Here is a 22,523-nt window from a genome sequence, read left to right as displayed (position 1 = left end):
CCTGCCTGAAATGAGTTTTTGCAAGGTGGGATGTCTGGGAATGTCTGTTGTAGAGCTTGGCCCATGCATGTCATGTTGATTCCAGATTACCAACCAAACAATGAATATCTGTCTTGGAGAGTTTCATAGAATTATCAAAATTTAATGGTACAGTCCTTGGCTTACTGTTCTCATGCTGGATGTTAGAGGAATGTAGAACAATAGCAGCCAGACTTGACAAAAGCTCTGTTTCACTCCCCATAGGAAGACAGGGAGTGATGAAGCAGGCGTTTGATGTGCCAGCCTTCATCACTCAGGGCAATGAGTATAGGAGTGGCTTGAGTTTCAGGGAGAGTGGGGCGGGCTTGTTATTTATTGTTTTGAGTGCGGGAGGCTGAGGGGTCACCTTTTGAACAGAAAGGGTGAATGCACACAGTCTTTTTCCTGGAATAAGACGGCATAGGCTTAAGGTGAGAAGGGAAAGATTTTAAAAGGGACCTGAGGATCACCTTCATACAGAGGATGATGTGTGTGTGGAATTAGCTACCAGAGGAAGCATTCAAGGCAGGTACAGTGGAAGATATTTGGACAGGTGGGAGGGAAGATGAATCACAGGTGACATATATGTAGTTTGATAATAAATTTACTTTAAATTTGAGGGGGAATAAACATGGACAAATAGACATTATGGTTAGTATGGATGAGTAGAACCAAAGGGCCTCTTTCCATGCTGTATTATTCTATGACTTAGTCAAACGATTATCAGTTCCTGGTTAGGAAGAAAATCATATTTGACTTATTCACATTAACGTATTTTATAATTTTTTTGTTTTTTTAGGTAATATAGTTATTATTTTACAAACTTTAGGTGCTTAAATCTTTCATGATCAATTGTTTGAATTATTAGACATTTAAAAACATTGACATTTCACTGTTAGTTTTGACAAGAGTGATGTTGTCCCTCAGCTCTACCTTCCATTACGTAGTCTTCATTCCCAAACACCTGAGCGTGGTGAGTCAGACAGATACCTTCAAAAATCTAGACTTGATTACTTTACCCCCAAGTCTTCATGCTATTTTATTTGGACATCTATTGAAATGCTCTTTGTCGTTAATGATGTTTATGTCTTTCTTTGCCATCCTGGTCTCGATGTGGTTTCTTGTGCCCTTCTGCATTGTTCATGTGTTCAAGATGCTGAAGTGTGCGGCTATTCACAATGTCAAATGATTGAATAAGGTGACCAGACCATAAAATGTGATCAAGCTGAATAAATTGAAATGTCAAGTAGCGTTACCACAGAGCAGCCTTGAGTGACACTGAGTTGTGGAAGGTCTCAAGACTCGCATTACCCAATGAAGCTCTTTTTGAAAAAAAATCATTCTAGATTGCTTTTGTATAATTCATTTGTTCAAAAGTTTTTTCATCAGTGACTTATTTTAAATTCATTTTTACGGAAATATTTTTTAAACATTAAAATGTTAGCCAGTTATGCAAATCTTTCAAAATATATTAGTAAAATTGTATGTCACTTAGTTCTCCAGAGAAAAGATATTCAGATCAATTATGAAATTGGAATAACCTGTATCAATTATTGAAGGAAAAGTATGTACTGAGAAAATCATCTTTGACTCTCTTGTGGCTGAAATGTTCATTTATATGAGGGAAATGGTTTCTTACATTTCTAAGATATTACTGCGGGGAACAAATTAATGAGAGGTGTTATGGAATAACAAATTAAGTTATTGTCAAACTGTTGCTGATTTTGGACCAGCGCTGGCTAGAGTATTCATCGCTCTAGTTACCTGCTTCCTCCCACCTCTGTCACTAATGACCATTTGAGTCATAGATACAGCACAAAAACAGACTCTGCAGCTCATCAACCACACATTTACATTAATTCTACATCATTAATCCTTGTATCTTATTTTCCACATATACTTCTCAATATACTCCCCTTGCACAGATTCTACCATTCACTCACACACACGGACAGATTTACCACTCACTCACACACACGGACAGATTTACTGCTCACTCACACACCGGGACAGATTTAACACACACATGGGGACAGATTTACCACTCACACACACACGGACAGATTTACCACTCACTCACACACACGGACAGATTTACCACTCACACACACACACGGACAGATTTACCACTCACTCACACACGGGCACAGATTTACCACTCACACACACATGGAGACAGATTTACCACTCACTCACACACACGGACAGATTTACCACTCACTCACACACACGGACAGATTTACCACTCACTCACACACGGGCACAGATTTACCACTCACACACACATGGGCATAGATTTACCACTCACTCACACACGGGCACAGATTTACCACTCACACACACATGGAGACAGATTTACCACTCACTCACACACACGGACAGATTTAACACACACATGGGGACAGGTTTACCACTCACTCACACACGGGCACAGATTTAACACTCACTCACGCATGGGGATAGATTTAACAATCACTCACACATGGGAACAGACTTACAGCAGCTAACTCACAAGTCTTTCAGATGTGGGAGGAAACCAGACATCAGGAGAACACTTACATAATCACGGGAGGAACATGCAAACTCTGCACAGACAACACCCGGAAACACGATTGAACCCAGGCCTCTGGGACTGGTTATTAGCTGCATAGCCTTGCTGGCCTTTTCTTTCACTGCTGTGTTATTATTTGGCTCAAAAGTTAAAACACCACTCTCCTTTTTTGGACAACACAAAATGCTGGAGGAATTAAGAAAGTTTGGCAGCATCTATGGAGGGGAATAAACAGTAGCATTTTGGGTTGAGACCATTCCTGAGGACTGGAAAGGCAGGAGACAGAAAGCCAGAATAGCCAGGGAAAGGAGTACAAGCTAGCAAGTGATAGGTGAGGGGTAGATAGGTGGATGGAGTGTCGGGGGGTGGGGGCTAGAAAGTATGAAACTGTGAGCAGATAGGTAGAAGAGGTAAAGTGTTCTCCTGGTATTTCTTTTCCATGTTATCTATAAAAATAAAGCTGGCTAGCCTGCTCTTCTTAAGGGTTAATGCAGGGGATGTGAAAAGCACATTCTCTCACAGTGTTGCTAAATCAGAGACGTGACCCTGGCACATTTGGTGAGCTTTCTGCTCTGCCATTGGCATGGAAGTTGAACACCAACCTGTGAATTTTGCTTCAATTCCAGACTAAGACAGGGGAAAGGTTTTCCAAAGCAATGCTGCTGTTCTTTTGCACTTAAAAGCAGCAATATACAAGAATAATTTGACCAAATATTCCCTTTAAACTTGGACATAAATTAGATCATTTACTTAATATTAAATTTCTAGGGCTTGTTGTTATAGTTTGTTTGTAACATCACAATATAGCTCTGGCTTGTAGCAGCTGGCAGCGACAAACTTGGTCACATTGGGGAATTTCAAGAGCTTTCCCCAAGGTCCCAGTGCACTGACTTGTCAGCTCTGAGGCTTGCCGCACTCTTTTGAAAAGATCAAGGGGAAATAATGTGGTGGGAAAGAAAGTGCCAGCTCACCCAGCAAAGAGCTGTGTAAATCTGTGTAGATTTAGTGCTTATAAAAGTATTCTTCGCTGATTCCGTTGGCTCTTTGGAACAACATATCAGTTTCCATATTGCCTTCATTCAGAGGAATCCAGCAGAGTATAGTGGCAAGTAATCATAATTTGAGAGACTAGTTGTAAAATATATAAACACCCTTCAAATTTCCGTGCATGGCTGATATGCAAGCTGATCATTATGGAACACTTTGACATGAGGGTGCTTGCTAAAAGAAGCTGAAGAAAGAAGTGAAATGCATCTAAAAAAAAAGATCTTTTGCATGTACTTTGAAACATACAGTGAAGTGCATTTTTTGAGTCAAATCAAATCAGTGAGGATTGTGCTGGGCAGCCCGCAATTGTCACTGTGGTTCTGGTGCCTACACAGGACTGAAAGAAGCTGCAGAGGGTTGGAAATTTAGTCGGCTCCATCTTGGGCACTAGCCCGCAAAGTACCCAGGATATCTTCAAGGAGTGGTATCTCAAAAAGGCAACGTCCATTATTAAGGACCTCCAGCACCCAGGGCATGCCCTTTTCTCACTGTTACCATCAGGTAGGAGGTACAGAAGCCTGAAGGCACACACTCAGCGATTCAGGAACAGCGTCTTCCCCTCTGCCATCCAATTCCTAAATGGACATTGAACCTGTGAACACTACCGCACTTTTTTATTATATATTATTTCTGTTTTTTGCACAATTTAAAATCTATTTAATTTACATATACTGTAACTGATTTTCTTATTTATCTATTATTATTTTTTTCCTTCTTCCATATTATATACTGCATTGAACTGCTGCTGCTACATTAACAAATTTCTCGACGCGTGCTGGTGATAATAAACCAGATTCTGATTCTGATTCAGAACTCACTAACCCTAACCCATACATCTTTGGAATGTGGGAGGAAATGAGAGTAAAGCCACATAATAAATGGGGAGAATGCATAATCTGCTTACAGACAGTGGTGGGATTTGAACCCTGATCTTACAGCTGGCTGTTGTAAGGTGTTGTGCTAACCACTACACTACGATGGCAAATTCGAGCCCCAAGCTTCCCAGTAATATTAATACATCTTAATGCATGGATTTTTTTTTTGGCTCTGTTCCAGGTGTGAAGGCTGTCTTCTCTGGCCATTACCATCGGAACGCCGGTGGCAAGTTTAATAACCTGGATATGGTAGTGACTTCGGCCATCGGCTGCCAGCTGGGACCGGACAAGCATGGTGTGCGGGTGGTAGCAGTGACAGAGAACCACGTCCATCACAAATACATCAGTCTGGATGAACTCAGTGATGTTACAGTGAACGAGGTGATCTCCCACCATAGTGAAGAAAACGTTCCAAACCTCCACCTACACTGAATAGTGGTGAGAATGGGCAGTTGAGGACCATCAGTGGATAAATTTAAACATCTGCTGAAGTTTGTTGATTTACTTTAAGATGTTATAAAGTCAGAGCTTCCATAGTGCAAATCTACCAAATTGTTTTACTATATTTTTTTAGACAGATGACTGTTATTTTAAGCAGTTATGGGTATAATTTTCAGGCTCATTGTGGCTCTATTTTTGCTAGTGACTGTGTCATCACTGTCAGCTGTCATCACTTGAATTCATGATGTATACTTGGCTCTCTATACAGTCTGTCACACTCTGAAGTGTCGCAAATAATAAAAGAAATATAAGCAAGAAAAGCCGAAAATACAGCTTAATTAGTAAAAGTGGTAGTAAGGATTTGGTGTTCATTGTTAGGTAATCAATTAAAAAAATTACAGCAATTTTCTTCTGACACAAGGCATGATTTCATATGTGGTACAGTTTAATGATCATTTCAGAGGCTTGCCATTGGACAGAATCTCAGGCAGACACTTGGGTAGGTGTCCAACCAGAGTGTTAATTGGATGTCGCTGTGGTAACAAGGCAGCTTGAGCCCATTGTTACTTTCATTACAGTCTGGTTATAAATGCAAAAAAAACGACGAAGTTTTTATACTCCTCCATAATTCGGAAAACAGTTCCACACATGGGAAATGTTTTGGGGTCAGTATCAGCACAAACTCAATGCTATTGTGTGCGGTCTGTTGTTTCCAATGTAATCAGACTGGTAGGTTTCTGGACACCGACTGCAAAATTGTTGCTGTATCAATGAGCTGTGAGCACAACAATAACGGTTATTACTGTACTGCGGCATTGAGAGTGTGTCACGTGATCCGAGAAGTCATCTTCAAGACGGCACGTCGATAAATACAACACAAAGGAAAAAGCTTTATCTGGTCATTATCAGACTTCTCTTTGAGGGCGTTTTTGCTTTGCAGTTTCTATACAGTAGCTGCATGTTTCGTGAATGACAACAGTGTGGACACCTCTGCGATCGTGGAGGAATCAGATCAGTGTAACCATGACATTTCTATAACTCTTCACAACAGCGATTCTGTCTTTAGTTCAGCTGAATTATACAAAATAGCAAAGTGTAAGTCAATTTCACAAGAAATAGAACAATTTCTGGAGGAATGCTGATTGCATCTGTGGAGGCAAAAGGATGGTGTTTCGGGCCAGGACTCTGCATCTGGTCCTTCATACCCGTATTCACTGCTTGAGATACTGAGCTTCTCCAGCAATTTGCAGATGCTGGAATCTGGAGCAAGACACAATCTCTCGTGTCTCCACTTAAATTTCCCAATGCACTATTATGGGACCATAAGATACAGGAGCAGAATTAGGCCATTTGGCCCATCAGGTCTGCATCTCCATTTCATCATGGCTGATCCATTTTCCCTCTCAGGCCCAATCTCCTGCCTTCTCCCTGTAACCCTTCATGCCCTGATTAATCAAGAATCTATCAACCTCTGCATTAAATATACCCAATGACCTGGCCTGTGGCAACGAATTCCACAGATTCACCACTTACCATGTTGTGATTTCTCCAGTACGTACTCATAATTTCCATTACTTTAACTCCCAGCATGGATCATAGATGTGTAAGTAACATTGCTTGATCATTTAATCAGACAAGTGGAGTGGGTATCAGTATTGGAAGAATCCAAGTATTCTGATACTTTAACATGGAAACTCTAGCTTTAGAAATTTATGCCTGATAACATTTGAGAAATAATATTAAAAAATCACAAGACTTTATTGAAGTTAGTGTAGCGCAACAGCCCAAAACTAATTTTTACATGCTTTCTTAAGCTTAGCATATGCTGTCAGTAGAAATGGATTCAAGTTTTAAGCCAGCATATTATATATAATACATGCTTGGAATTCTATTTACATGAGAAATAGAGCCTGAACTAGGCCATCTGGTCCTTTTGGGCACACTACACCTTTTATCAAGTACATGTCTGATTTTTTTAACCTTATCACCATCCTCATAACCCTCAATGTTTAAAAAGTCTCAATTTTTGTTTTGAATGAGTTCATTGTCTAGAATTCTCAAAGTCTATCTTAAGGTTCACTGCAACACACACAAAATGGTGGTGGAACGCTGCAGGTGAATCAGCATCTATGAAAATGAATAAAGCATCAACATTTCGGGCCGAGGACCGGAAAGGATGGGGGAAGATGCCAGAATAAATAGGTTGGTGGAAGGGAACGAGGATTCTCTAGAAGGTGATAGGTAATACTAGATGGGTGGGAAAGGTGAAGGGCTGGAGAAGAAGGAATCTGATAGGAGGGGAAAGTGGACCATGGGAGAAAGTGAAGATGGAGAGGCGCCAAGGTGAAGAGGTAAGAAATCAGAGTGTGGAATAGAAGAAGAGGGAAGGGAGGAGGGGAAAAGATTATCAGAAGGAGAAAATGATGTTCAGGCCATCAAGTTGGAGGCTACCTACATGGAATATGAGGTTTACTCCTCCATTCTGAGAGTGGCAAGGCAGGAGGCCCATGGAGCGACATGTTGGAATGCGACTGGGGGTAGGAATTAAAATGGTTGGCGACCGGAAACTTCCACTTTCGGCAGATGGAGCAGGAGTGCATGATGAAACATTTCTCCAGTTTATTTTGGGTCTCACTAATTTAGGGGCAACTGCATCGGGAGCACTGGATACTTTAGATAACCCCAACAGGTTTGAAGGTGGAGTGTTCCCCCACCGGGGAGGACTGCTTGGGGCCCTGAATGGAAGTAAGGGAGGAGACAAGGTAGTTCTGTTGCTTGCAGGGATACGTGCCAGATGGGAAATTAATGGGGAGGGCTGAATGGACAAGGGCATCACAGAGGGCGTGATCGCTGTGGAAAGTGGCAGTGGGGGACATAGGGAGATAAAGATGTGATTGGTGGTAGGATCCCATTGAAGATGGCGGAAGTTGCAGAGAATGATTTGTTGGATGGTAGGTGAGGACAAGAGGAACTCTATCACTGCTAAGACGGCGGGAAGATGGGGTGAGCGCGGATGTCTGGGAAATGGAGGAGATGTAGGTGACGACACCATCAAAGGTGGAGGAAGGAAGACCTCGTTCTTTAAGGAAAGCCTCATCCTGGGAATAGATATGGCAGCGACAAAGAAACTGAGAAAAGGGAATAGTGTTTTTACAGGAGACAGGGCTGGAAGAACTATAGTCAAGATAACTGTGGGAATGGTAGGTTTAAAAAAGATGTCGAAAGACCGTTTGACTCCAGAATTGGAGGAAGAGAGATCAAGAAAGGGGAGAAACAGACCAAGTGAATTTAAGGGCAGGGTGGAATATGGAGGCAAAGTTGATGAAATTGACGAACTCAGCGTGGGTGCATGAATCAGCATCAATGCAGACATCAACGTAGCACAGGAAGACTTGAGGAGCATGACCAGGGAAGGCTTGAAGCAATGACTGTTCTATGTAGCCAACGAAAAGGCAGGCATAGCTGCGGCCCATCTAAGATTCACCGCCTTCAACTTGAAGAAATTTCTCTTCAGGTCAGTCCTTTTATTTTGAGACTCTGGTCCCTGGCCGTGGAGCCCTTAGCCAGGGGAAAGGTGTGGACTCACTAAGGCCCCTGCTATGCTACCCTGTACTGAGCTATCTTGTAATAGAGGCCAACAAGACAAATCATTGATATAGATCATAAATAACCGCAAAATCACATCCACAAATCACTGTGGTACCATACTTGTCACAACCTGCCAGTCTGAGAAAGTCAGCCCACCAAGATTATGATGCCTTCTCTCAGCTGCCTACATGTGGTCTGTATCCCTCTATATCTGCCGGTCTATATTCCCCTTAAACGTTGCCATTCTATTATTTCCTCTGGCAATCCTTTCCAGGTATCTACATCCCGTGTAAATAAGAACTTGCCTCATGTACCGCCTTTAAAATTTCCCCCTCTCACCTTCAAATTATGTCCTTAGTATTTGGCATTCCAATCTTGGCAAAAAAGACTAACTACTCTATCTATATCTCTGAAAATGTAACGTACTTCTATCAGGTTGCCCCTCAGTCTCTGAAGTTCTACAGAAAATAATCTTATGTTGATCTAACCTCTCCCTCTAGTTTATATTCTTTAAGCCAGGCAGCATCCTGGTGAACAACTGATTCACTCTCTCCAAAGTCTCCACATCCTTGTTACAGTATGGCAATCAGAGCTGCACAAAATGTGTCCTAACCAAATTTTATAGACCTACAACGTTGCCCTGACCAATTAAGGCAATCGTGCTGCATGCCTCCTTTGCCACCGTATCCACTGTTGTTACAATATGGAGCTATAGATGGACGTAATTCGGTAGATGTGTAGCTCGGGTGGTTGATGGTTGCACAATCAACAAAGCGCTGACAATGTCTCCTCACATGGTGACAAAACGTTTGCAAGTAAATTGCCGAGATGGTGGAGCTATAGATTTCCATCCCAGGATCCTTCAGCGCATTAATGCTCCTTGGAGTTTTGCCACTTACTGTATGCTTACCTCTTGCATTTGATCTCCCAAATTGTCCAGATTAAATTCCACCCACCATTGCTCAGCCCAGATTTAAAATAATCTATATCCTGCTGAATCTCTTGACAACCTTCCTCACTAACCACAACTCCCCTGGTGACTAAAGGAGTACAGGAACCAGGGTGTCATTGTGTTGGAGGGTACAAGGGAATCGGTACCCAAGTGAGCCAGAGGCTGCATCATTGGGAATCCTAGACAATCATATAATGGACATTGGAATTTTACTGCAGTGTCCTAATTTACTCCTCTTTGCTTTGTTAAATAGTGGGGTCACTTTTCCGCTGTCAGCCACTATAGTCCACCTTCAGGTAGGGTCTATTTTGGAATTGAGGAAGTGCTGGAGATGCTGTTTGGAAGGAGGAAGCAGAATTCCAAATTTCGAAAAGGAAAAATGCCTTTTATCTGGAGTTGAGGCTGAACACTGAACGTACACTGCCAAAAAATCCCCTCATCTCTACATGTCACAGAACTCCTCTGTAATCAGGGTTTCAGCTAAATCTAAAAGGTATAATTGGAATTAAAATCCTGCTGACTACCTCTTTTGGATATTCCCTTCAATACTCTTTTCACATTATCTCTCAAATCTATTTATGACCGTGCCCCTTGAACCTCGATCCCAACCCCGCTGAAAGTCAACGTGTTACAAATGGGAACGCAATGGTTTGGCCCAGTGCCGCTGAGAATTTTTTGTAGCTGTAATATGCCACGACAAAGCAAGTTCCAATTGCAGCCAGGAGCTCTTCCTCTGTAACATTGCTTCCTGTTCGTGACAATGTGGGAATATGGTTGTGAGTGTAATGCAGAGGGGTGTGCTGGATGGGGGTGGGGGGTAAGCTTGAATGTGCTTTGCTGGGCTTTTTCCCTGCACCCACCAATCACAAGATTGAAGTGCAGAGTGGGAAAGGTGCACTTGCACATGAGTGGTTGGGCTTTAGGAGCGAGGTTTATTGAGGTAGCTGATGTAATAAAGACAGTACTACACCGAATCACTAAGAAGGAAGTCACACTAGCACTTAATGCGCCTCTGTCTTTTGGAAATTTTGCACATCTAAAATTTCATCTGCTCCATTCAGCCTTGACTTGTGCAGGACTTCAAATATATAGCTGCACATTTGACATACACACGTTCCACACTCAGAACATAACTGTGTGTCGCATATGTGTCCTAGCTAGCCTGTACTGTCCTGCCCTCCCACCCCCAGCTGGAGCCCACAATGATGAATGGATGAGAGTGCTCACTGCATTACTAAAGCTTAGAGGAGCATCAAATTCTCAGCTAAGTCTATGAGGTATTATTTGCAATCATAATCCTGATTTACATTTGACTGTCAGAGTCTACATGCAAAATTTGATCATCTTGCACAGTATTACATGGAAATCTCAAACTAAGAAAGTTAATCTGGAAGTTGCAAAACGTAGTGGCAGTGTCAGAAAGAAAAAAGCTGGTACAATTATCCTGCCCTAGCAACCACAGACAGCATAGATGTAACTGAATTACATGTCCATATGGTAGCATTAACCCAGAAAAAACATCACAAGCCATTTCAGAGAGCAAGCAGAGAAAATAAATGATCCACTTCAACGTCAGCTTCACATATCATTGTTAATAGAGTGCATCAGTGACGAGGTCTTATTAATTAGATGACAACCATATAATTGGTGCTAACAATCTACATATAGACTGTTCTATATTTACCTAAAAATCTGTGAAAAAAACCCTTGGATAAAGAAAACATGACATCAACTCATACAATAAACATGTGAATTCACAACCCAAAAATTGCTTTGGACCAGAATTACAGGCAATTATGTACAAATTTAGCAAAATGCAGCAATTTATCCAAATAAGGCTGCAGCAGAACATTAATCCTCCGTGTTTAATTTATTCACAGAATTTGATCAGCACTGGCAAAGCCAACATTAATGTCAAACTAATCATAAAGTTGATTAGTGCCATGTTCCTCCACACACCGAGTGTCAGCAGAATAAATTGTACGGCTACTTAGTCTTTAATCAGGGTTAATAGGTAACAGTTGGTCAGGTTGATGAAGAAGCGGGTAAAGGAATTTGAAGTACTTGTATTCTAACAGTATCTTTTTCTGATCTCAAAAGCCCCAAGCCAATGTCATACCTTTGGATGTGTAGTCATAGTTAAAATATAGGATCTGTGCCAGTCTTTAGTAAGACAAAGCAAGCTATTGTAAACAGTGAGGGAAAAAATGTTCAGTTTGCAATATTAATTAATGGATAATAGTTGGCCAGGAAACCAAGAAAATCTTCTCAATGGCATAACTGAGAAACCAGAAGCCTTGATTTAACATCTCACCTGTAAAGCAGCACCTTTGACATTGTAACAGTCCTTCGGTGGTAAACCAAAATTTATGTTCTCAAATTCCTGAAGTGGTACTTAAACTCAGAACCTCTCCACCTGGAAGCAAGAGTGCGGTAACATTTATTAATATGTAGTATTCACGCCTTGAGAAATAGAAAAGGCATGTAATAAGGGCAATGTTACAAAAGTCATGGGGACATTTCAGTCTGCGTTTACATTAGGAAAATCAGATTGATGCTAGATCCGAGGAGAGGGAATTTCTAGAATGCCTTCGAGATGACTTTTTAGAGCAGCTTGTGGTTGAGCCTATTGAGGCGAAAAGCAATTCTGGATTAGGTGTTGAGTAATGAATTAGATTTGGTTAGAGAGCTTAAGGTAAAGGAACCCTTAAGAGACAGTGATTGTAATATGATAGAATTCACCCTGCAGTTTGAGAGGTAGAAGATAAAGTCCGATCTATCAGTATTACATTGAAGTAAAAGGAATTACCAAGGCATGAGAGAGGAGCTGGTCAAAGTTGATTGGAAGCAATGTTCCCAACATCTTTTGCTACTAGCGCACAAAGGAATGCAAGCTGTGCACGAAAGGTCACCTCTACCTCGTTGCTGTGTTAAGTATATTTCACGATTGTACACAATCACATTTCCTTTTCTGGTTTCTGATGCAGATGGTGTTGACAACATGGAGTTTGCGATAACTTGCAGGTTTTACAACTAGCTTATTTATACTGTTTTTATTGAAGAAATTATTCAGTGCATATATATTGTTGCACTCTGGGCAAAAAAATGCACAGCACAAGATTTTTGCGCACACTACTCATTGCAAATTAGAGGGAACATTGATCAGAAAGAACATAAGAAATAGGAGCAGGAGTAGGCCATCCGGCCCATCGAGCCTGCCCCGCCATTCAATAAGATCATGGCTGATCTGTCTGTAAACTCAGCTCCATCTACCTGCCTTTTCCCCATAACCCTTAATTCCCTTACTATGTAAAAATCTATCTAAGTGTATCTTAAATATATTTAGTCAGAAAGCCTCAACTGCTTCCCTGGGGTGAGAATTCCACAGATTCACTATACTCTGAGAAAAACAGTTTCTCCTCATCTCATCCTAAATCTTCTCCCCTGAATCTTGAGGCAATGTCCCCTAGTTCTAGCTTCATCTACCAATGGAAACAACTTTCCTACTTCTATCTTATCTATCCCTTTCAAAATGTTGTATGTTTCTATAAGATCCCCTCTCTTTCTTCTGAATTCCAGAGAGTATAGTCCCAGGTGACTCACTGTCTCCTCATAGGTTAACACCTTCATCTCTGGAATCAACCTGGTGAACCTCCTCTGCACTGCCTCCAAAGCCAGTATATCCTTTCTCAAGTATGGAGACCAGAACTGCAAGCAGTATTCCAGGTGCGGCTTCACCAGTACCCTGTATAGTTGCAGCATGACCTCCCTGTGCTCTTGAATTCAATCCCTCTAGCAATGAAGGCCAACATTCCATTTGCCTTCTTAATAACCTGTGTACCTGCATGCCAACTTTTTGCGATTCATGAACAAGTACTCCCAAGTCCCTTTGCACAACAGCATACTGCAATCTTTCACCATTTAAATAATAATCTACTCTTCTATTATTCCTTCCAAAGTGGATGATCTTGTATTTACCAACATTGTATTCCATCTGGCAGACCTTGCCCCACTCACTTAACCTAGCTACAAATGTTTGTATATCCCTCTACAGACTCTCCACATCCCACATCCTCTGTACAATTTTCTTTTCCACTCAGTTTAGTGTCATCAGCAAATTTTGCTATGCTACACTCAGTCCCCTCTTCCAAATCATCAATGGAAATGGTAAACAACTGTGGGCCCAACACCAACCCCTGCAGCACCCCACTCACCACTGACTGCCAACTGGAGAAACACCCATTTATACTAACTCTCTGCCTTGGTTTAACCAATACACTTCGTCCGACTCCATGCATCCGTATCTTATTTATAAATCTCTTGTGCAGCACCTTATCGAACGCCTTCCAGAAATCCAAGTATACAACATCCACCTGTTCCCCTCTATCCACTGCACTCATTATGTCTTCAAAGAACTCCAGTAGATTTGTCAGACAGAACCTGCCCTTTCGGTATCCGTGCTGCATCTGTCTAATGGAACCACTCCTTCCTAAATGTTTCACTATTTCCTCCTTAATGACAGCTTCAAGCATTTTCCCAACTGTAGATGTTAAGCTAACTGGTCTACAGTTGCCCGTCTTTTGCCTACATCCTTTTTAAAAAATTGGCGTGACATTTGCTGTCTTCCAATCTGCCGGAACCTGCCCAGAGTCTAGAGAGTTTTGATAAATGATTACTAACATTTCTACTATAACCTCCATCAATTCCTTCAGCCCCCTAAAATGCATCCCATCAGGACTAGGGGACTTATCTACCTTCAGGCCCTCTAGTTTGCTCATCACTATCTCTTTAGTGACAGTGATTTTATCAAGGTCCTCACCTCCCATTTCGTCCATAACATCCTTCCTTGGCATACAGTATTAGACATGTCCTCCACCATGAAGACGGACACCAAATAGTCGTTCAATACCTCAGCCATTTCCTTATCACCCAATATCAATTTCTCCTTCTTGTCTTCCAAGGGACCTACAGTGACTTTAGCCACCCTCTTCTGCTTTATATATTTATAAAAACTTTTGCTGTCTGTTTTTAGATTTTGTGCTAATTTACTTTCATACTCTGTCTTCCCTTTCCTTATTTCTTGTTTAGTTGTTCTCTGTTGCTTTTTAAAGTTTTCCCAATCCTCCAGTCTCCCACTACTCTTTGCGACTTTGTACACATGAGCTTTTAATCTGATACTATCTTTTATTTACTTAGTTATCCAAGGCTGGCTTTCCCCACACATACTGTCCTTACTTTTGACTGGAATATATTTTTGTTGAGCACTGTGAAAAGTCTCTTTGAAAGCATCCCACTGTTCCTCAACTGTCCTACCAAATAGCCTGTGCTCCCAATCCACATTAGTCAATTCCTCCCTCATCCCATTGTAGTCTTCCTTGTTCAAGCAAAAAACACTAGTTTTAGATCTATTCCATCCTCCATCTGTATGCGAAATTCGATCATACTATGATCACTCTTTCCAACAGGGTCCCTGACGACAAGATCGTTAATCTTACCTGTCTCATTGCACAGGACTAGATCTAAGATAGTATTTTCCCTTGTAGGTTCACTAACATGCTGCTCAAGAAAGCCGTCACGGATGCATTCTATGAAGTCCTCCTCAAGACTTCCTTGACAAACCTGATTCACCCGATCTATGTGGAAGTTAAAATCCCCCATGACAACTGCCATTCCGTTCTTACATGCCTCAGTTATTTCTTGGTTAATCGCCTCTGCCACTGCAATATTAGGTGGACACTAGCAAGCCTGATGGCAGATCAGCAATGGCTGGAGTTTCTGGGGGCAAGTTGGATCAATACATTCCAAAGATTAGATTAAATTAGATTCAACTTTATTGTCATTGTGCTGAGTACAGATATGAAGCTAATGAAATGCATTTAGCATCTGACCAGAAATGCAAAGAATAGTGTTACTTACAAAATAACTGCGAATTTTAAAAAAAGTGCTGCAGCACACAAATATGAAATACTGAGACAGTACAATATGGGTGCAATACTGCTTAGCGCTGTGATGAGAGGTTCAGCAGTGTCACAGCCTCAGGGAAGAAGCTGTTCTTGTGCCTGCTGGTGTGGGAGCGGAGGCTCCTGTAGCACCTACCGGATGGGAGGAGAGTAAAAAGTCCATGGTTAGTGTGAGATGCATCCCTGATAATGCTTTTCACCCTGCCCAGGCAGCACTTATGGTAGATGTTCTCAATGGTGGGCAATTGGGTGCCGATAATCCGCTGGGCAGTTTTCACCACCTGCTGGAGTGCTTTGTGGTCCGATACGGGACAATTGCCATACATGAATGCCATAGATGAACAAGTATTCTAAAGGGAGGATGTGTCAACTGTGGCTCACAAGAGAAGTCAAAGACAGCATAAAAACAAAAGGGGCATTTAATATCGCGAAATTAGAGGGAAGTTGGAGAATTGGAAAGCTTTAAAAAACAAAGAGAAGGCATCTAAAATAAAGAGAGAAAAGATGAAATATGAAGGTCAGGAGATACCAAAAGTTTTTTTCAAATATATAAAGAGTGAAAAAAACAAGTCTGGATATTAAAGCAACACACACAAAATGCTGAAGGAACTCAGCTGGCCAGGCAGCAGCTATGGAAAAAAGGAAAAAAGCACAATTGACGTTTCGGGCCGAGACCCTGCGGCAGTTGGTTGCAGGAAGAGACAAGTAAACCTTGATGAACAGCAAACTGGACACTGGCCCATCCCTTGCTTCCAGCCCCGATACGCAGACCTTTTCATTCTGACCCAGTGCTGAAATTGGCCAAACATTGGTACGGTTCTCGCTCTCAGAACCAGGCCCTGCCGCTTCGATATGCTTTGGGCTTTGGGCCCTGGGCCCCACCGCCTCAATTAGGCCCATACCTGACCCTTTCCAATCACACCTGACACTTAAATCAGTCAAACATCAGCTCATACCTCATTCTTGCCCACCGCTTCGGCTCCCTCTTGTCTCAGCTCATACCACATCTCGGATCTGCAGCTTCAAACAGCTTCAAGTCCACTCCAGTAATGGCCAAACATTGGCTCATTCCTCACTCTCAGGCCCCGCTGCCTCAATTTGGCCCACACACGTCACTCGCAACCATCCTGCACCTTCGAGACTTCAGTTCACACCACAAAAATACCAGGTTGTACAGGCAGCTCAAAAGCTCAACACTGAAAGGGAAGTTACAAGCTATTGATCGCAGTCTTGGGGTCCAGAAAAAGTGTGATTAATATGGTCGCATATTTGTTGCTAGTGAGGCATCACTGTGTTTCATCAGTGCCATCCTTACTCTGGTACTGAAAACGGAATTATTAAAGCGGAGTCTCACTCCTTCAAATTTTAATTGCAGCAGATTTTTAAAAGAAATTTTTTTTTTTCATTTTCCATTATATCTCTGGTTTTTCTTTTAAAATCATATTATTTGTTCCTCTTTCCCTGCCTGATTTTCACTTGATTACATACATACACTCTAATTTACACTTCTCAGTCCTTGTATTGTTCATTTGCCATCCTTCAGTCAGGTTAATTAAGCAGAACCACAGCTTCTTGTCCTGTTCACTCAGGTCTCAGGTTTCTGATTTACAATTTCAGGAAGTTGCCTGCATTAAATGTGAAAACCGAAGTACGATTCAGCCTTGCTGGAATTTACAAGACATCCTATTTAGGAATAATTTTTGTGATTTTTCTTTGCACCTTCTGTAATAACATTAATGTCCTATTTGTAAATTTATATTGTAAATGGATATGTCCAATCAACTGTAGAATGTCACTGTAACTATTAGGCTTAGTTTACCATTCTGGATTTATAATTCCAATCATTATTCTTACTTTGTAAATGCTAATTTACATTGTCAAATTTAAATCCTACTACCAGTGCAAGATTTCTTTTCAGAGTCTTCAGGCCAATTCTTGCCTTTCATTGAAAATCTATTTGGGTACTTATTTGTTTCATATGACATCATTTGTATGTAATGAAATAAAATAGTTTTGTCCATTTGCATGTAGATCCAAATTTTTCTGTGGAGTATTAACTAGGTCATTGATTTTAAATGTTGACTCTGTGTCACCACTACAAATGCTGCTGAGTGTTTTCATCATCATTTTAAATTTGCATTTTCAGCAGTATTATCTCTTTATATTAAATCAATCTGTATCCCCCAACCCCCTTTCCTATTGTGGTGCAGTTCAGGACACCTCACTGCAGGAAAGATATCAATACGATTGAAGGAATACAGAGAAAATTTACAAGGATTTTGCTGGATCTTGAGGGCCTGAGTGAAAGAGAAGGGTTGAATAGATTAGGACAACCCTGGAGCGTAGGACAATGAGGGGAGATTTGATAGAGGTATACAAAGTTATGAGAGGTATACAATGGTATTAGAAAGTTTGTTAACCCTGTATAATTTTCTCTGTTTCTGCATAAATATGACCTAAAATGTGATCAGATCTTTACGGAAGTCCTAAAACTAGATACAGAGAACCCAATTAAATAAGTAACTCAAAAAGCATTACCCTTGAGAAAAATGATCCAATATTACATGTTGGAAAGAGTAGGTGAACCTTTGCTTTCAGTAACTGGCGTGACCTCCTTGTACAGCAATAATTCAACCAAATGTTTCCAGGAACTGTCGATCAGTCCTGCACATCAGCTTGAAATAACTTTAGGCCATTCCTCCCTCAGCTGCTTCAACTCTGGGATGCTGGTGGGCTTCCTTGCATGAACTGCTTGCTTCAGGTCTTCCACAACATTTCTACAGGATTAAGGTTAGGACATTGACTCGGCCATTCCAAAACACAAATTTTCTTCTTTTTAAACCATTCTGTTGTTGATTTTGTTGATTTGTCTTTCGGATCATTGTCTTGTTGCATTATCCAACTTCTATTATGCTTCAGGTGACGGACTGCTACCCTGACATCCTCCTGTAAAATGTTTTAATACCATTTTGAATTCATTGTTCTCTCAACGATTGCAAGCTGAACAGGCCCAGAGGCAGCAAAGCAATCCCAAACCCTGATGCTCTTTCCACCATGCTTCACAGTTGGGATGAGGGTTCAGTGGTGGTGTGTAGTACCCTTTTCCCTCCAAACATAGCAATGTGCATTTCTGCCAAAAGTTCAACTTTTGCCTCATCTGTCTACAGAACTTTGTCCCAGAAGCGTAGTAGAACATCCAGATGAACTTTTACAAACCTGAAACGTTCAACAATGTTTTTTTTTGGGGAGCAATGGTTTCCTCCGTGGTGTCTTTCCATAAACACCATTCTTCTTCAGTGTTTTTCTTATTGTGGGCACATCAACAGAGATTTTAGAAAGTTCTGGAGACTTCTGCAGCTCTTTTGCTGTTACCCTTGGGTTCTTTTTCACCTCCTTCAGCACTGCACGTTGTGCTCTTGGTGTGATCTTTCCAGGACGTCCACTCCTAGGGAGAGTAGCAACAGTACTGAATTTCCTCCATTTGTAGACAATTTCTCTTACTTTGGACTGATGAATAGTCAGGTCTTTAGAAATACTTTTGTAGCCTTTTCCAGCTTGATGTATCTCTACAATTCTTCTTCTAAGGTCCTCTGAACATTGTTTTGATTGAGGCATGGTGCATATAAACAGATATTTCTTGAGAAGAGCAGGCTCTATCAGTAACCTGACTTTGTGTGTCTTTTTTTAAAATCAGACAGGGCATCTCTACAACCCACACCTCCAATCTCATCTCGTTGATTGCAACACCTGACTCCAAATAGCTTTTGTGGAAGGCATTACCCCAGAGACTCACATACTTCTAGCAAATATATGTATAACACTGGACAACAAAGATTTTGCTTTCTGAATACCTTTAGGTGTATCTTATGAATTTTGGGCTACTGATCATGAAAATCACCATGAAATTTCTCTATCATGCACCATTTTTGTAATTCAAGTCAATTAAAATGTTGCCTACAATGTAAGCTGGAAAGTTTCCTATCTTGTTCAGGCATGCTTGGGGATGCTTAGGCAGAGCGGCTGCTGCATGGCAGGACAGGTCTTAGTAATAATTATTGGGTTCAGGACCGTAAGGATGGAATTTGCTATCACCAGGCACAAAAATTTCTATGAAGGATTTTGATATTTGAGACAGATGCTTCCCAGAATAACAGATGCCAAGATTAAGGAAAGCATTTTTGTTGAATCTACAAATCAAACAGGTCATCAATGACAGGCAATTTGAAGAATTTCTAGTGGGACCAGAAAAAAATCACATGAAAGGCATTCAAGGAAGTAGTTGAAATTTTTCTTGGCATCTACAGAGCACCAAACTACACGCAGCTGGTTGAAAAGCATGCTTCAAGTGTATAAAACTATGAAATGCAACATGTCACTAAAGATTCATTTTCTGCATTCCCATTTAGACTTCTTCCCTGCAAATCTTGGTGCTGTTAGTGACGAGTGTAAGGGGTTTCTTCTTTTATGTTACTGCGTAGGCTAATCAAAATGGCTTCTTTGTTATGTTATAATTAAAATGGCTTTTCTGAAATAACTGCGATGTAAGGAGTTCTCTCTCTCTCTGCTTGTTTGGGTTATATTATTGATAAGAGAAGGAATGAACCAATTGGGATAGATGTTATTCTTCCTTGTGTGTCTGTAAGCTATTGTGTTGTGCGGGCTTTTAGGGAGAAGGCGTGATGGGGACAGAGAGAGTGGATGCGATGCTGTAAGCTGGCTGACGGGACAGACCCCGAGAGGGAGTCCAACGGTCTTTGGCGAGGAGAGGAGACGAAGACAGACTTATGTGGAGCATCTGGTCAACCACCGTGGCTGGTCCCAGCCGGAGGGTTGAGGTGGTCGGAGGGGATCGAATGGTGGAAAGAGGACCCCGTTACTTGAGCTCCAACTGTTGTGCACAAAGTGGTTGAACTCTGATAAGTTTGTCACCTTTTACTTTCCTTTTATATTTTATCTCTATTAATTACATAGTTCCAGTAATATCTATAAATGGTAATCATTTAATCGCATATGGTGTATTGTCTGTTATTTGGCGTGGTAGGGTACATCACACAGCATCCACACAAACTTGATTACCCAGTTTGGTGGGGCCGAAGGCTGTTCCCCCCTAGACGAAAGCGAGATGAGCGAGCCTGAGGCTTACTAGGGAGCTTCTTTTGGGGGCTTTGTCCAAGATTGGATTCAGTGGTGTGCTGTGTGATTGCCCTGTTTAAATGAGTGCTGCTGTATCTCTGTGGGATTGCAGTTAGTAATGTGTGTCCCTGTGGGATTGCTGGTTATTACTGCATGCGTGTTGGGTGGGGTCTTTGTTCGAGTTCAGACTAGCGCTGACGAGTTGGTGGTGGGACTGCCAGTGTCTATTGGTGCCCTGGGTGAGGTTGTCCATACTGTTAGGAGAGAGAGGAAAGAGTGGTCTGATTTGGAGGTAGTGACTGAAAACAAATATTCCAGCCATAGCAGGCTCCGTCTGGCTTTTGGGATATTGTCCACCCCTAAAGGGCTGGAGACGTACAAGACGTAGGCAGCGCGGATCTCTCAGTTGTTAGATGAGTAGCAGTGCTTGGTTGAGGGAGAGCGACAGGGATTGGTTGAAAGTTTGAGGAGGCGGGCTGTTGTCGGTGTTAGGACTGTCAGGTTCAATTACCCCGTAGTGACAGCTGCCAGTAATCTGAAAGCGGGGGAAAATACATCTGGTTCGACTGGAAGTAAAATGCAGTGCCTGGGTGGCTTTCCATACCTGTGTCTGGAGATTGGGAAAAAGCTTTCAGTGTATCTTCTCTGGCTAGGAGGGCAGCTAAATAGCTTGCAGTGCCAGAGGGATCATTTCATTGGATCAGCCCCTCCCTCAGTTGCTCAGCTGATCAGGAAGATGTCGGGAAACTTAGTGGAGGCCCAGTGGGGGAACGGCTTGGGGTCTCTGGGGGAGCACGTTCCCAGCAATGTACCAAGGAACTTCTGCAAGGAAAAGACCCTATTCCTGAATGCTTAGAGGGACCACGCCCCAGGGTGTCATTACCAATAGATGGAAGCTATGCTAAAGCCATCCTCGACACCAGGGCGCAGGTCAAGTTGTTGTACAGTTCGTTTTACAACCGGTGTCTGAAGCATTTGCCCTTGACAACATTAAGGGTGCTGGAGATTTGGGGTACCAGTGCCAGTGATTATCCAGAAGACAATTATTGGTCAGTGAAACTGGAGTTCATGGGGGCATTGTCTGTGCACCCAGTGTTTTGAGCTGCTTGTGAGGACGTGTGTAGCAGCCTTGGGCTAGTACCGAATTTAAACGAGAGCCAATTGTGGTACGGCCTGGGGGAAGTATCTGAGGGTGAGACCCTCTTAGTAGCCACTCCGAAATACCACGAGGGAGGGGAGTTGAACACTGAAGACACCTCGGTGAGAGAGAGGTCGCGGCAACTGGACCCTGTAGCCATGGAAGACGTAGGCAACGTGTGTGTGGATAGGACTCTGAACAGGCGCACTGTCATTGAACAGAACACAGCCCTAAGGGCCGAAGACGCTATGGTCTGGCAACGTAGGCAACGTGTGTGTGGATAGGACTCTGAACAGGCGCACTGTCATTGAACAGAACACAGCCCTAAGGGCCGAAGACGCTATGGTCTGTTTGTATGGTGTGACGTGGTTTAATGTGCTGGATCTGAGGAGTGGATGTTGCCAGATCCCGATGAGTGACGCCGACAAGGAGAAGACGCCCATTATAGGTTCCCTAGGACTATTCCAATCTGAAAAGATGCCACAGGGCATATCCGGAGCTCCTGCACCTTCCCGTGGGGCATGAGGAAGACCATGGGGGATGTGGAGGTGTTTGGAGTTTTGGTGTATGTGGGTGATCGCCTTGGGTTTAGACTCGCCTTGGTTCTCATTCTGGTTACCCTCCAAACAATCTATTCACATCATCTTCCTCAGTTTCCCCTCCTCTGTCCCTTTCTCCCACGGTCCACTCTCCTCTCCTGTCAGATTCCCTCTTCTCCAGCCTTTCACCTCTTCCACTTCTCACCTCCCAGCTTCTCATATCATGTCCCCTCACCCACCCACCCACCCCCCTTCCCCTTCACCTGGTTTCACCTATCTGC

General features: G+C 42.2%; 1 protein-coding gene across 5 annotated transcripts in view; it reads left to right on the top strand.

The window, feature by feature from the left end:
- The window catches only part of cpped1 (calcineurin-like phosphoesterase domain containing 1), a 302,901-nt gene that overhangs the window by 238,193 nt on the left and 42,185 nt on the right, over positions 1-22,523 (top strand). For 2 of the 5 annotated variants that reach the window (XM_072268846.1, XM_072268849.1), the window contains exon 4: positions 4,673-17,437. In XM_072268846.1, the coding sequence (XP_072124947.1) occupies positions 4,673-4,923 (251 nt within the window). In that variant the 3' untranslated portion in view covers positions 4,924-17,437. Of the gene's footprint in view, positions 1-4,672; positions 17,438-20,099; positions 21,156-22,523 lie in introns of those variants that run through there. The other 3 variants (XM_072268847.1, XM_072268848.1, XM_072268850.1) reach the window with 3 other exon arrangements.

Source organism: Mobula birostris, chromosome 9, assembly GCF_030028105.1.
Source record: "Mobula birostris isolate sMobBir1 chromosome 9, sMobBir1.hap1, whole genome shotgun sequence".
Lineage (NCBI taxonomy): Eukaryota > Metazoa > Chordata > Chondrichthyes > Myliobatiformes > Myliobatidae > Mobula > Mobula birostris.
The sequence above is the reverse complement of the archived record's forward strand: the minus strand, read 5'-3'. Positions and strand labels throughout refer to the sequence as shown.